Genomic DNA, 16,468 nt, shown 5'->3' on the forward strand with positions numbered 1-16,468 from the left:
GATGAAATTGTGGCTGTTGCTAACCCTGGTATAAACCATAATGAAGCATTTCAAAGGAACAGTAAGGACTTTCATAATATGACTCACATGGAAGAGAGTATTTTGTGTTCTAACAAGAAGAGTAGTTTATTTTTTTAATAATAATTTTTTATTATATTATGTTAGTCACCATACAGTACATCCCTAGTTTTGATGTAAAGTTCCATGATTCATTACTTGCATATAACACCCACTGCACCATGCAATACGTGCCCTCCTTACTACCCATCACCAGTCTATCCCATTCTCCCCCCCCCCCGAAGCCCTCAGTTTGTTTCTCAGAGTCCATAGTCTCTCATGGTTCATTCCTGCTTCTGTTTACCCCCTCTTTCTTCTTCCCTTTCTTCTCCTACTGATCTTCCTACTTCTTATGTTCCACAAATGAGTGAAACCATATGAAAATTGTCTTTCTCTGCTTGACTTATTTTGCTTAGCATTATCTCCTCCAGTCCCGTCCATGTTGCAGCAAATGTTGAGAAATCGTTCTTTTTGATGGCTGAGTAATATTCCATTGTATATATGGACCACGTCATCTTAATCCAGTCACCTGTTGAAGGGCATCTTGGCTCCTTCCACGATTTAGCTATTGTGAACAATGCTGCTATGAACACTGGGGTGCATATGGCCCTTCTCTTCACTACATCTGTATCTTTGGGGTAAATACCCAGTAGTGCAATTGCTGGATCAGAGGGTAGCTCAATTTTTAACTTTTTAAGGGACCTCCACACTGTTTTCCAAAGTGGCTGTACCAACTTGCATTCCCACCAACAATGTAGGAGGGACCCCCTTTCTCCACATCCTCTCCAACATTTGTTGTTTCCTGCCTTGTCCATTTTTGCCATTCTAAATGGCATAAGGTGGTATCTTAGTGTGGTTTTGATTTGAATTTCCCTGATAGCTAACTATTTTGAACATTTTTTCATGTGTCTGTTAGCCATTTGTATGTCTTCATTGGGGAAGTGTCTGTTCATATCTTCTGCCCATTTGTTGATTTGATTATTTGTTTCTCGCGTATTGAGTTTGAGAAGTTCTTTGTAGATCTTGGATACCAGTATTTTATCTGCAGTGTCATTTGCAAATATCTTCTCCCATTCCATGGGCTGCCTCTTAGTTTTTTTTTGACTATTTCCTTGGCTGTGCAGAAGCTTTTTATCTTGATGAAGTTCCACAAGTTCATTTTTTCTTTTGTTTCTCTTGCCTGTGGAGATGTGTCATGAAAAAAGTTGCTGTGGCCGATGTCAAAGAGGTTGCAGCCTATGTTCTCCTCTAGGATTTTGATGGATTCCTGTCTCACATCGAGGTCTTTCATCTATTTGGAGTTTATCTTTGTGTGTGGTGTGAGAGAGTGGTCAAGTTTCATTCTTTTGCATGTAGCTGTCCAATTTTCCCAGCACCATTTCTTAAAGAGACTATCTTTTTTCCACTGGATGTTCTTTCCTGCTTTGTCAAAGATTAGTCGCCCAAAGAGCCGAGAGTCCATTTCTGGGTTCTCTATTCTGTTCCATTGGTCTATGAGTCTGTTTTTGTGCCAGAACCATGCTGTCTTCGTGATCACAGCTTTGTAGTATAGCTTGAAATCCGGCAACGTGATGCCCCCAGCTTTGTTTTCCTTTTCAATAATTCCTTGGCGATTCAGGGCCTTTTCTGGTTCCGCACAAATTTAAGGGCTGTTTGTTCCAGTTCTTTGAAAAATGTCATTGTTATTTTGATCAGGATGGCAATGAAAGTGTAGATTGCTCTGGGTAGCATAGACATTTTAAGTATGTTAATTCTTCCGATACATGAGCATGGAATATTTTTCTATCTCTTTGTGTCTTCCTCAATGTCTTTCAAGAGTGATTTGCAGTTTCTAGAATATAGATCCTTTACATCTCTGGTTAAGTTAATTCAATCAGTGTGATAGATCATATCAACAAGAAAAGAGTCAAGAACCATATGATCCTCTCAACTGATGCAGAAAAGCATTTGACAAAATACAGCATCCATTCCTGATTAAAACACTTCAGAGTGTAGGGATAGAGGGCACATTCCTCAATTTCATAAAAATCATCTATGAAAAGCCTACAGCGAGTATCATTCTCAATAGGGAAAAGCTGGAAGCCTTTCCCTTAAGATCAGGAACACGACAAGGATGCCCACTCTTGCCATTATTATTCAACATAGTACTAGAAGTCCTTGCAACAGCAATCAGACAACAAAAAGGTATAAAAGGTATCCAAATCGGCAAAGAAGTCAAACCATCTCTCTTCGCAGATGACATGATACTCTATATGGAAAACCCAAAAGACTCCACCCCCAAACTACTAGAAGTTATACAGCAATTCAGTAATGTGGCAGGATACAAAATCAATGCTCAGAAATTAGTTGCATTTCTATACACGAACAATGAGACTGAAGAAAGAGAAATTAGGGAATCCATTCCATTTACAATAGCACCAAAAATCATACGTTACCTCAGAATTAACTTAACCAGAAAAGTAGTTTAAAAAAAACAAATTCTAGGGGCGCCTGGGTGGCACAGTGGTTAAGCGTCTGCCTTCGGCTCAGGGCGTGATCCCGGCGTTATGGGATCGAGCCCCACATCGGGCTCCTCTGCTATGGGCCTGCTTCTTCCTCTCCCACTCCCCCTGCTTGTGTTCCCTCTCTCGCTGGCTGTCTCTATCTCTGTCGAATAAATAAATAAAATCTTTAAAAAGAAAAAATTCTAAAATTATATTCTATTCAGAGTGTACATAACTATGCAAAAAAAAAAGATCCCCAATTTTTCTGATATTCTAAATACATTCATACTTATTTAAATTTGTTTTTTATCCTACTCTTTTTATTTCTTCTTTATGTTTCTGGTCCATAGGTCTATCTTTTTCTATTTCATTTGTGATTTTTCCCAACAGAATTTCCTTATTTGGCATATACTTAGCCAACATATTTGAAAAATGTAAATTGTACTAATCCCAGAAGTATTTATTTCAAATAAAGGAAACCCATGGTTTTTACCTTTTTATTCCATCAGAAAGCACATTAATGATATATTCACTTTAATAATCACTTGAAACAGTAGAAACCTATGTGAAACTCCCTAAAATAAGATTCTGTATTATTTTAAATCAGTATTTTTTAGGATTACTTGGTAAACATTTTGGGAACACTCTATAGTCTATTTTCAAGTTTAAAATAATTCACCTGAGTCAAGTACCATTAAATAACTTAAAATTTAGAATCATAATAATATAACAGTATAGAAATTTCAGGAAAGAAGCAAATACAAGAAAAAAAATACCCTACTGAAATTTCCATGACTCGAATTAACAATTATCATTTTAAAAATATTCATTTTCAAATATATTCCCAACTCTGTAACTTTCTTTTCATTCACTGAACAGGGCCTTTCACAGAGAAATAAAAACTTTAATTTTGGTGTTCAGTTTATCATTTTTTTCCCTTTTAAAGATTATGCTATTGGTGTCAGGTCTAAGAATGTTTTTCCTACCTCTATATCCCCAAAATCTCCTTCATTTTTTTCTTTCTAAAAGTTTTATAGTTTTAAGCTGTACATTTAACTCCCTAATCCATTTTGAGTTAATTTTTGTATGGGTGTGAAACTTAGGTTGAGGCTCATTTTGTGTGTGTGTGTGTGTGTGTGTGTGTGTGTGTGTGTGTGTGTGTAACCAATTACTCCAGCAACATTTACGGAAAAGGCTATATTTTCTCCATCAAATTACTTATACCTTTGTTAAAATTCAGTTGAACATATTGTGTGAACCCATTTTTAGGTTTTCTTATCTGTTCCAGTGATCTATGCCTCACCAATACCACACAGTCTTGACTACTGTAGCTATATAAATATCAAAATCAGGTAAATGGATTCCTATCACTTTACTGTTTATCAAAGTTGTTTTAGTCATTCTAATTCCTTTACCTTTCCATAAAAAGTTTAGAATGCTCTTGTTTATACCTACAGAAAATTCTGCGATTTTGATAGGAATTGCATTAACCCTATATATCAATTTGGAGAGAACTGAAATTTTATGCTGAATATTCTAATTCATGAATATGCTATGTCTTTCCACTTATTTAGATCTTTGATTTTTTCCTGTTTTATAGTATTCAGCATACAAGTTCTTTTTTTTTAAAGATATATATTTCAGAGAGAGAGTGAGAAAGAGCACGAGAGGGGGGAGGGTCAGAGGGAGAAACAAACTCCCTGCTGAACAGGGAGCCAGATGTGGGACTTGATCCCAGGACCCCTGGAATCATGGCCTGAGCTCAAGGCAGACCCTTAATTGACTGAGCCACCCAGGCGCCCAAGCGTACAAGTTCTATGCAAGTATTGTTAGACGTACCTAAGTATTTCATCTTTTTGAGTGATTATAAGTGATAGTATATTTTTTAATTTCGGTGTCCATGCGTTCATTGATAGTATACAGAAATGTGATTGATTTTTGCACATTTACCTAACATGCTGTGGCCTTACTAAGCTCACTTTTTACTTCTAAGAGACTTTTTAGTGGATTCTTTGGGATTACCTACATAGGTCATCATTTCATCTGCAAATAGTTTTATTTCTTCTTTTTCATCTGTATGTCTTTTATTTCCTTTTTTCATCTCATTGCACTAGCTAGACTTCCCAGTGCTATGTTGACACGAGAAGAGATGGTGGGCACCCTTGCTTCCTTCCCACTCTTGGGGAGAAAATATTCAGTCTTTCAATATTAAGCATAATGTTAGCTGTTAGGGTTTATTTGACGTTCTTTATAAACAAGAGGAAGTTTCTCTATACCTCTTTTTCTGAGGTGTTTTGTTTTGATCATGAATGGATATTGAACCTGGCCAGACTTGGCCAAATGCTTTTTCTCCATTAAGTGATATACGATATTTGATATATTTTTTCTTTAGTCTTTTGATATGGTAAATTGCATTAACTGATTTTCAAATATTGAGCAAGATTTGTATCCCTGGAATAAGCACCACTTGCTCATGGTATATAGTTATTTTCATATACTGCTGAATTCTATTTGCTAACATTTTGTTAAGGATTTTTATGCTTGGGGCGCCTGGGTGGTGCAGTCATTAAGCGTCTGCCTTTGGCTTAGGGCGTGATCCCAGTGTTCTAGGATCGAGCCCCACATCAGGCTCTTCTGCTCGAAGCCTGCTTCTTCATCTCCCACTCCCCCTGCTGTGTTCCCTCTCTCGCTGGCTGTCTCTCTCTGTCAAATAAATAAATAAAATCTTTAAAAAAAAAAGGATTTTTATGCTTATATTCATGAGGGATACTGGTCTGTTCTCGTTTTTGGTACTGCCTGGTTTTGGTATCAAGGTACCATTAACTTTATAAAATAAATGTTGATGTGTTCCTTTTTATTTTCTAGAAGAAACAGAATAAAATTTTAAATGTTTGGGAGAATTGCAACTAATGCAACTATCTGGGACTGGAGATTTATTTTCTTGGAGTTTAAAGTTATAAACTCAATTTCCTTCATAAAGGACTATTCGAAATTATCTATTTCATAATGGAAGAGTTTTGTGGTGGTTGTTTTTTTGCATGAAATGGTCCATTTATCTAAACTGTTAATGTGTAGTGTTTTTGCAATATTCTCTTCTTCTGATGTCTACAAGGTCTGTAGTGATATTCTTTGTTTTATTCCTGACATTGGTAATTTGTGTCTTCTCTCTTTTCTTCTCTGTCAGTCTTTCTAGAGGTTTATCAATTTCATTGATCTTTTCAAAGAACCAGATCTATGTTTTACTAATTTTCTCATTTTTGTTTGTTTTTTTATTTCACTGACATCTCCTCCTATCTTTATCATTTCCTTATTTCTGTTTACTTTGGGTTTATTTTGCTCTTGTTTTTCTAGGTGCTTGAGAGGGGAAGCTCAGACTGTTGATTTGAGGATTTTCCTTTTTTCCTATATATGCACTTAATACCAAAAATTTCCCTCTCAGCATTGCTTTAGCTGTGTCCCACAAATTTTGGTAGCTTGTATTTTTATTTTAATTATTTTTTTCACTTGTTACTACATCTTTGATCTATGGATTTATTAGAAGCATGCTGCTTAGTTTTCAAGCGTTTGGGGATTTTCCTCTTATTTTTCTGTAGTCAGAGAACACACCGTATATGATTCAAATTATTTTAAATTTGTTAAGGTTTGTTCTTGAAACAGGAAATGACCTACATATGATTGAACACTTGAAAAGAATGTCTGTTCTGCTGTTGCTGGTGGAGTGTTCTATAAATGTCAGATTTTGTTGATAGGGTTGTAGAGTTTTTTTCAATAGTTGTCGTTGAGAGAGGAATTTGGTGTCTCCAAATATAATCATGTATTTATCTATTTCTCATTTCAATTTTATCAACTTTTGCTTCACATATTTTGTAGTTCTATTGTTTGGTGTATTCACATTTAAGATTACTATGTCTTCTTAGTGGTTGGAACCTTTATCATTATATGTCTCTCCCTGCCTCTGATAATTTTCTTTGCTCTGAAGTTTACTTTATCTGATATTAAGATAGCCAGTTAGTCCTGTATTCCTTTGATTAGTTTTGGTATGATAAATCTTTGTCCATCCTTTTATTTTCAACATACCTATATCATTCTATTTGAAGTTTCATGTAGACAACATACACTTGAGTCATATTTTTAAATCCACTTGGCAATATCTTTCAATTGGTACATTCAGGACATTTAAGCTTAATATAAATTTTAATGTAATTACTGATAGAATGGAGCTTAAGTCTGCCATGTTATGTTTCTGTTTCTTTTCTCTGCTTTTCATTTGTTTTCGTATTCTTACTTTCCTACGACTTAAAGAATTTGAGAACTCCATTTATATTTATCTATAGTGTTTTTTATGCATTCTTTTATTAGAACTCTCTCATACACACACACAGTCAAATGATGTCACCAATTTACTTATTCAAATTAAGTGTAGAAGCCCTACTTTTCCTTACAGCTCTTTTTAAGAATTTTCTCAAGTATTTCTTATACATAGATTTAGAACATCAGAGAGTGTTATGATTTATCAGATATATTATTTGCAAATATTTTCTCCAATTTTGTCAGTTGCCTTTCATTTTGTTGATAGTTTCCTTTGCTGAGCAGAAGCTGTTTAGTTTAGGTCTGTTAATATTTGCTTTATATATTTAAGTGCTTCTATGCTGAATGCATATTTACAAATACTATATCCTCTTGTTGGATTGACCCCTTTATTATCATAATAACCTTCTTTGTCTCTTATTACAGCCTTTGACTTAAAGTCTATTTTGTGTAAGTATAGCTACCCCTGCTTTCTTTTGGTTTCCGTTTGCATGGAATATCTGCTTCCATTTGCCTGGACTATTTACTCTTTTTATTTTTCAGTGTATTTTCTCTCTGCTGTTCACATTAATTAATTCCTATTTTCTTTTCTTTAGAAATTAACACAATCTGGCATTCTATGCTGGTTTTATTTTGTTTTGCTTCCATTAATATCCCAAATTGTCCTTTAAGGCATTGGGAGGAAAAAAAAAAAAACTACTTCCCAATGGAATCACTCAAATATGGAAAACCTGAAAAAAATTAGAGATGCACTATTCATTAAAAAAACAAATATTCTGAATCAACACAATCTTCAAGAACTAAAAAATGAAAAGAGCAAGGTGGAAGAATATAAGATTAAATTAAGATATCAATCGTATTCCTATATACTAGTAACAAATATTCCAAAAATAAATATAAAAAGATAATTCCATTCACAATATCAAAATGAATAAAATACATACAAATAAATTTTAACAAAATAACTGCAAAACGTGTACAATGAAAACTATAAGACACTGCTGAATTAAAGCATATCTAAATAGAGAGACAGTTCACATTCAAGAATGAGAATACTCACTATTGTAAAGATGGTAATCTCCACAAACTGATTTATAAATTCAATGGAATCTTTATCACTATCCCAGCAGGAATCATTGCAGAAATTGACAAGCTGATCCTAAAATTCATTTGTAAATGCAAGGGACCCTGAATAGCCAAAGCAATATTGAAAAAGAAGAGCAAAGTTGGAGGACTCACACTTCCCTATTTCAAAACTTAACTACAAAGCTGCCTACAATAATCAGACTATGTGCTACTGGCATAAGGATAAATATATAGACCACTAGAATATAATTGAGAGTCCAGAAATTAACCTTATATTTTATGGCCAATAGATTTCTGACAAAGATATCCAGACAATTAGCCTGGGAAAGAATAATCTTTTCAACAAATGGGGCTGATATAACTGAATATCTACATGCAAAAAAATGAAATGAGACCCTTACTTCACAGCACACATAAAAATTCATTCAAAATGAAACACAGTCTAAATTTCAGCTAAAATTATGAAACTTCTAGGAAAAAAACAGAAAAAAATTGTGACGTTAGAAGAAGTTCTTAGATACAACACCAAGAAGCATGATCCATTAAAGAAAAAATTTATAACCTGGATGTCTTAAAACTCAAAATTTTTCTGCTCTACGAGAGACCATCAAGAAAATGAAAAGATGAGCTACAGGCTGAGAAAAAAAACATTTGCAATACATATATCTGATAAAGGATTTAAATCTATATATCTACTTTTACAACACAATAATGAGACAAAGAACCCACTTTCAAAATGAGCAAAAAATTTGTATAGACATTTGACAAAAGTATATGTATAATTGATAAGCAGATGAAAAATACTTATCACCATTACTCATTAGGGAATTAAAAATTAAAACCAAAATAAAATACCACTTTATACCTACTAGTATGTCTACAGTGTAAAATACAAAAACTACTAAGTGTTTGAAAGGACATACAGAAACTAGAACCCTCATGCATTTTGGTTTCTACTGTTTTAGAAAGCAATTGGGTTTCTTACAAAATTAAGCATAAACTTACCATACATACCAACAATTATACTCCTAAGAATCTACCCAAGAAATTTGAAAACAAATGTCTACACAAAAACATGTAAGTCGGTGTTCATAACAGCATCATTCCTAATAGCAAAAACTGAAAATAATCTAAATGTCATCAACTGGTGAAAGAACAAAAGAATGTACTATATTCATATAATGGAAAATTACTCAGCAATCAAAACTAACTACTGATACGTGCTATAACATAAATGAGCCTCAAACACATCACACTAAGTGAATGAAGGCAGCTGCATAAGACTATATATGGTATGACTTGATTCATATAAAATGTTTAGAAAGCAAATTTGTAGAAACAGAAACCAGACCAATGGTACCTAAGACTGAGGGTGGGAGTCAAGATTAACTGCAAATGGGAAAGAGGGAAACTTTTGGAGTGGTGGAAATCTCTAACACTGGAATGTGGAGATGGTTATAGAGCAACATTAATTTACTAGAATCATTAAATCATACATATAAAATGAGTGAATTTTATAGTATAAGCTATATCTTCTTAAAGCTATTAAAAATAAGAGAAACCAAGAATATATTTCTCTAAAGTTTGATATTTTTATGCTCAGCAATTTTTATTCAGTAGGCATAAAAGCTTCTGTAAATTCTCAGATATAAGATATTACTAATGTATTCACTAGTTTATGAAATTTTAGATAAATGATACATTACCTTTTTCAAAGCAGGGCAGAAATTAAAGAAAAGTCGGTGGTTATATGCTTTGAACCTTTCAGGAAGATGCCAGTTCTGAATTATTTCTTCATCAGAAATTACATGATAATCCAGTGCTTTGAGAGGCCATATACTGTTGACAAGAACATGTCTGTATCCTTTTTTAAGGCTCACTGGACAATCGAACATAGTGAGGGCAATGAGACTTGGACAGGCAGATAACATACATATATTCTTTAACTTTGCAAACCCATTGTCATGAAGATAGAGAAGTTTTAGTTTCTTCAATCCACTCCAAAATTTGGTATCTGGTAGACTCTTTATCTGAAATATTATTAATAATTACATCTTAAATACAAATATTAATTTTCTATAAATTACATGGAAAATGGAAAAACATTAAACATCTTCTAAAATTAAGTATTTTCCAAAATGGCAAATTTCTCATTAAAAAGCTGCAAAAGAATCTCTAATTATCCAATGGTGTCTGGAGTAAAAACATAATACATAGCTCATCTGGAATAGGTTATCATTATCAGTATAATTAAATGAATAGACATATATACTTTGTTCAGTAAAAATTCCTTTGTAGTAGGCTAATTCTAAAATTTTCTAAACATAAAGATTTAAGGAGCCATATCAATCAATGTGATACACCACATTAACAAAAATGAAGGATAAATCAAATGATCACCTCAATAGATAGAGAAAAGGACTTTGACAAAACTCAAAATTTATTCATGATAAAAACTCTCAACAGTATCTATATGTAGATACAGAGGGAATGGACCTCAACATAATAAAGGCCACATATGACAAGCCCACAGACAACATCATATTCAATGGGGAAAACTGAAAGCTTTTCTTTAAGATCAGGAACAAGGCAAGGATGTCCACTCTTTCCACTTTTATTCAACCCAGTGTTAAAAGTTTCAGCCAGAGTAATTAATCAAGGAAAAGAAACAAAAGGCATGAAAATCAGAAAGGAAGAACAAAACTGTCAGAATTTGCAGCTGACACATTACATACAGAAAATTCTAAAGACTTCACCAAAAAATTCTTACAACTAATAAATCAATTAATAAAGTTGTGGGATACAAAATAAATATACAAATATCTGCTGCATTTCTATACACTAATAATAAGCTATAAGAAAGAAAAATTAAGAACACAAACCCAGGGGTGCCTGGGTGGTGCAGTCGTTAAGCGTCTGCCTTCGGCTCAGGGCGTGATCCTGGCGTTATGGGATCGAGCCCCACATCAGGCTCCTCCGCTATGAGCCTGCTTCTTCCTCTCCCACTCCCCCTGCTTGTGTTCCCTCTCTCGCTGGCTGTCTATCTCTCTGTCAAATAAATAAATAAAATCTTAAAAAAAAAAAAAAAAGAACACAAACCCATTTAAAATTGCATCAAAAAGAGTAAAATACCTAGAATGAATTTAACCAAGGAGGGGAAAGATCTGCATACTGAAAACTATAAGGCCTGGATGAAAGAAAGTGTAAGAGACAAATAAATGGAAAGATATTCCATGCTCTGGACTGACAGAATAAATGTTGTTAAAATAATATTACCCCAAATAATCTACATATTCAGTGTAATCCCTTCTAAATTCCAAAGGCATTTCTCAAAGAAATAGAAAAAAGAACCCCAAAATGTATATGGAAACACAGAAGATCCTGAATAGCCAAAGCAATCCTGAAAGAGAATAAAACTGGAGGCATCATGCACCCTGATTTTAAACTATATTAAAAACCTACAGTAATCAAAACAGTATGGCACTGGCATAAAAACAGACACGCAGATCAATGTAACAGAACTCAGAGACCAGAAAAAAACCCATGAATAGATGGTCAGTTGATTCATGATGGAGTCAATATACAATGGAGAAAGGGCAGTCTTTTCACAAATTTGCATATCACCCTTGCACCGCAGCAATGCTAATCTTCTCTGTATCGTTCCATTTTTAGTATATATGCTGCCAAAGCAAGCACAAGGACAGTCTTCAATAAATGGTGTTAGGAAAACTGGACAGCAACATGTTAAAAAAAAAAAAAAGCCATGAAACTGGACCTCTATCTTATACCATACACAAAAATTAGCTCAAAATGGATTAAAGTCTGAAACCTAAAACCTGAAAATATAAAACTAAAAGAAAACATAGGCAGTACACTTCTTCACAATAGCCTTGGTGGTGATTTTTGGTTTTGACACAAAAAGCAAAGGACACAAAAGCAAAAAATACATCACGCAAAAATACATCAAACTAAGAAGCTTCTGCACAGCAAAGGAAACCATCAAAAAAATGAAAAGGCAAGCTACTGAATGGAAGAAAATGTATACAAATCATATACGTAATAAGGGGATAATATCCAAAATATATACAGAACTCATACAACTCAATACCAAAATAAAATCCAATTAAAAATGGGCAGTGGATCTGAATAGACATTTCCTAAAGAAAACATCCAGATGGCCAACATGGTACACGAAGAGATGATCACCATCAATAATCCTCAGGGAAATACAAATCAAAACCACAATGAGATATCACTTCACACCTGCTAGAATGGCCATTATCCAAAGGACAAGAAATAACAAGTGTTTGCAAGGATGTGGAGAAAAGGGAACCCTTATGCGCTGCTAATGGGAATGAAAATTGGTACGATCACCGTGGAAAACGGTATGGAGATTCCTCAAAAAAAAAAAAAATATGCATCCAACAATTCTACTTCTCAATATTTATCTGAAGACAAGGAAAACACTGACTCAAAAAGATATATGTACCCCCCCACATTCATTCTAGCATCACTTACTATAGCCAAGACATGTAAGCAGCCTAAGTGTCCACAGACAGATAAATGGATAAAGAAAATGTGCTATATATCCAATCATCATGTTGTACAGATGAACTTAATATAATGTTATATGTCAATTATGTCATTAAAAAATTTAAAAGGCCAGAGCATTTTTAATCCAAACTATTAATTTAAGAAGTAAAATATACCAAATCACACAGTGTTTATATATTTCTAACTCAAAAGTTTTGTTGAAATTCAAAAATTTTTTAAAGTAATCTCCACATCCAACGTCGGGCTCGAACTCATGACCCAAAGATCAAGAGTCACTTGCTCTAACGACTGAGCCAGCCAGGCGGCCCTTAAATTTTAAATTTTGTAGTTATATATACTCTATTTATTTTTAAATTTTTGTATATATTTTTTATAAAAAATTGGGAGAAATACTGGGATAGATAGCATGTTTTTAAATATCAATTTCATTTATATACAAATATCTAAAATGTCTATTGCTTACCTGATTTCCATGGAGATCAAGTTTGACTAATTTTATGCAACTCTGAAGTGGATGAATATCTGTAATAAAATTGTTTGAGAAGATGCATACTCTAAGAGAGATACAGGATTGCAAATTTTCCATAGATTTTAAATGAAGGCCACTGAACTTCACAAAAACAAAATCTTTTTGATCTTCTATCACGTTTTCATTATAGTGACTCCATTCTTCATGACTGGTTAGCTCTTCTGTTATTGTTCCATGAAACATCTAGGAAAAATGGGAAATAGCTTAGAAAAGGTTTTTCAACTTCCAAAAATAAATCTGAAAACAAACAAAAAATTTGCTAAAGTTAGTGAGAATACAATGGGTAAAAAAGGTGAAAAAAATCTAATTCGTAAGTGAAATCTAAAAAGAATAATAATAATAATAAACAAAAAAAGCACAATCAGACCTATAAATCAGAGAATAAATTGATAGTTGCCAGACAAGAGGGGGCTGAGCAAAGTAGGTGAAGGGGAGAGGGAAATATAGGCCTCCAGTTATGGAATGAATGAATCACAAGAATAAAAGACACAGCATAAGGAATACAGTCAATGGAATTGTAATAGTGATGTAATGGGACAGATGGTAGCTACATATGTGGTGAACACAGCATAATGTATAAAATTGTTAAATCACTAAGTGGTATAACTGAAACTAACATAACATCATGTATCAACTGTACTCAAAAAATTCAAAAAAATTAATCCCATAAAACCTTCTAATTCAAAGCATTTTAAAAGTATGACATTTATATAACTACAAATCAAAAATGTTATCATTGTCCTTGCCAATCAACTAATCAATCAGTAAAAGGAAAAAAAAATTCCTTTTTCCTAGAATACTTAGAGAATATGGAATTCGGTGAAACAGTTAAGAGAAAAACATCGCTTCTAGGCAAGAAAACTAAAACAAAGAAAATTACACCTTATTATACCTTGTATAATAATTCTGTTTAAATATTATGCTAAATAAAGAAATGCACTGAATGATAAACTTCCAAGTCAGGATAATGCTAACATTTGTGTAAGAGGCTGAAAAACGTAACTAAATGAAATTAAGGCGCAATACAGGGTTTCAACTGTTATAAATTTCTTAGAGACAATTTGCAATCACATTATTTATTTTTATGTTCAATTCAAGTAGGCAATTAAGATCTGGAATTCTAACGGTTTTAAAATTTGACTAATTTAAGTTTATGAAAACTTTCTGGATCAAAGCTCTTTAATGTAATTTTACATAGTATTTCTCATATATTTGAAATTTCCCTTACTGTAGGTAATTTTAGCTTTCACAAAACACAGTCACCCAGTGATAGTTTAGAAGAGAATATTTGAACTCAAGTGGCCTACCTGAGAGCATTTAGTAAGATTAGCTACCTTCCCTATTGGAAGAATCTCTCCCATGTGGAAGTAAATTAGGTTAGCATAATTCAAATGAAAACAAATGTGGAAATCCAGATAAACTCTCACACTCTTTCAAGAGATTAGGTACTTTTTATATCCTAGCCAAAGCCTAAAACTGTAATCTTCAAACTCTTAAGTACCACCTAAGGAATTCAACAGAAAGCAGATTCCTAGGCCACATATCATATCTACATTATCAGCGGGCCAAGGAATCTGTAATTGAGCATGCACCTGGGTAAGTCATAGACACCTTGAGAAAGACTAGCCTTAAAGTACAAGTAAAACAGTTTTCCAAATATAAAGACCCTGACATAAAATAAACAGATGTGAAAAAATCTTTACAAACTTATCAAGGTCTATAACTCCTGAAATGAAAGGCAATGTATAAAAGGTATCCCATCATTTGGGATCCCTATTTAGAAAAGACCTTAAGTCTTTCCTCAGGCACTCCTTTCAAAAACCTATTTTTTCCATTTTGGCCTAATACAGGCAAACTCTTGTTTATAACAGGGGTTTATGAGAGACCATATCCCGGGCATAAATCAGGATGTTTCAAGACAATGGGGTGCTCAAAAGTTTCAGCTATAGAATCCAATTTTTGAGTCAATAGCAATTCTGTCAGAAATCTGCAAAGTGAGAGTCATATACCAAACTACTTTTTCCTTTCTTTTCTTAGCCAAGTGATTTTTTGAAATTATTAGTAGACTTAATTTTTTTAGAGCTGTTTAGGTTTACAGAAAAATTGAAAGTACACAGAGATCCCATATACACGCTCACCGTCAGTTTCCCCTATTAACATCTTGCATTAGTGTTGTATATTTATTATAATTTATGATCCAATCTTAATGCATTATTATTAACTAAAGTTAAAGTGTTTTAGATCATAGCTCATAGCAAAATCTCTGGATAAACAAAACACATCAACATGGAACAGCAGAGAGATCCCATTTCCTCACATAAAGCTGAAGCTGACTTGACACCTTTTGTCAATGCACTGGTACACGTGTGTGTACAGACAGTGACACATAGATAAACTATTATTTCAAGCATCCACTGTTCACACAGATTATTCCATCTCTAATAGTTTATTCTGATATTTCTTTGTAGAAGATATAATCCTCCTAGCATTTATTTTTGGGGATTCTAAATAGTGTTACTGAGTATAGTTACTGTCTTTAAACTTATCACAAGCAATGAAAGATTTTTATTTTAAACTTTTCTGTATTAATGTGATTTGTATGTCACTTGAACATGATGTCAATAATCTACCACTGGTATTACTCAAAAGTAGAATTTTTTTCCATTTCCTTTATTGATCTCAGACATACTAGATAATCTGACTAAATGAAAGGCTGTACGATTGCTTAAGCATTCTATCTTTAGCTATTAATTGATCAACCTTCTTACTTACTCGGTGACAATCACCAACACTGTTTTGTGAAGTTAATTGATACTGAAACATAAGATAACATTGCCCTCTTCCTCAAAATGCCTAAATATGTTCAAAATAATTTTTTAAATAATACCTACTGAGTTAGTATGGTTAGTATTATTGCCTCACTTGAAAATTTTTTCTTACAGCTAAGACATATATTCTAAGGAAGAAATTATTAAGTCATACAAATCCAAATTTGAGATAATCTTCATGACAGTTCTTAATTGAATATCTTTTTATTCATTTTGGACAACTACTTCCTAGTTTTAATTACAAAGATGCCAATTAAAGACATATTAAAAAATCTTCTGCAATATTAAATACCAAAATGATTTGGGAACTAAAATTTCATGGCTTCAGAATTTCAAAAAAATCTAGGTTGCCTAATTATTTTATGTTTAAATGTAAACTCCATGAAAACAATAAAATTAACTATGTGGTGAAGTAAAATAGAATTGCTGAAATATTAATTTTTAATTAAATAATTAGAAGTCTAAACAGTTAACAATAATGGATTCTTAATGAAATATGCTGAACTCTGCTATGCTGAACCCTGCTATTTAAGGATGTCATACTTCTCTCTTGGTGTAATTCTCTTCAGCAAATCATTGTCTAATTAACTCTTAGTCATTTACATTCCTGTACCATGCCTATA

General features: G+C 33.1%; 1 protein-coding gene and 1 non-coding gene across 2 annotated transcripts in view; both read right to left on the reverse strand.

Annotated features, from left to right (window-relative positions):
- The window catches only part of LRRIQ3 (leucine rich repeats and IQ motif containing 3), a 172,677-nt gene that overhangs the window by 136,646 nt on the left and 19,563 nt on the right, over window positions 1–16,468 (reverse strand). Inside the window, exons 2-3 of the mRNA XM_045802018.2 lie at window positions 12,952–13,200; window positions 9,641–9,964 (exon numbers count right to left, since the gene is read on the reverse strand). Coding sequence (XP_045657974.2) covers window positions 9,641–9,964; window positions 12,952–13,200 — 573 coding nt within the window. The remainder of the gene's footprint in view (window positions 1–9,640; window positions 9,965–12,951; window positions 13,201–16,468) is intronic.
- Window positions 11,524–11,630, reverse strand: LOC123795452 (U6 spliceosomal RNA). Its single transcript, XR_006780501.2, has one exon. It is a non-coding gene; the product is annotated as a U6 spliceosomal RNA (small nuclear RNA).

Source organism: Ursus americanus, chromosome 12, assembly GCF_024610735.1.
Source record: "Ursus americanus isolate L20-20 chromosome 12, mUrsAme1.1.p, whole genome shotgun sequence".
Taxonomy (NCBI): domain Eukaryota; kingdom Metazoa; phylum Chordata; class Mammalia; order Carnivora; family Ursidae; genus Ursus; species Ursus americanus.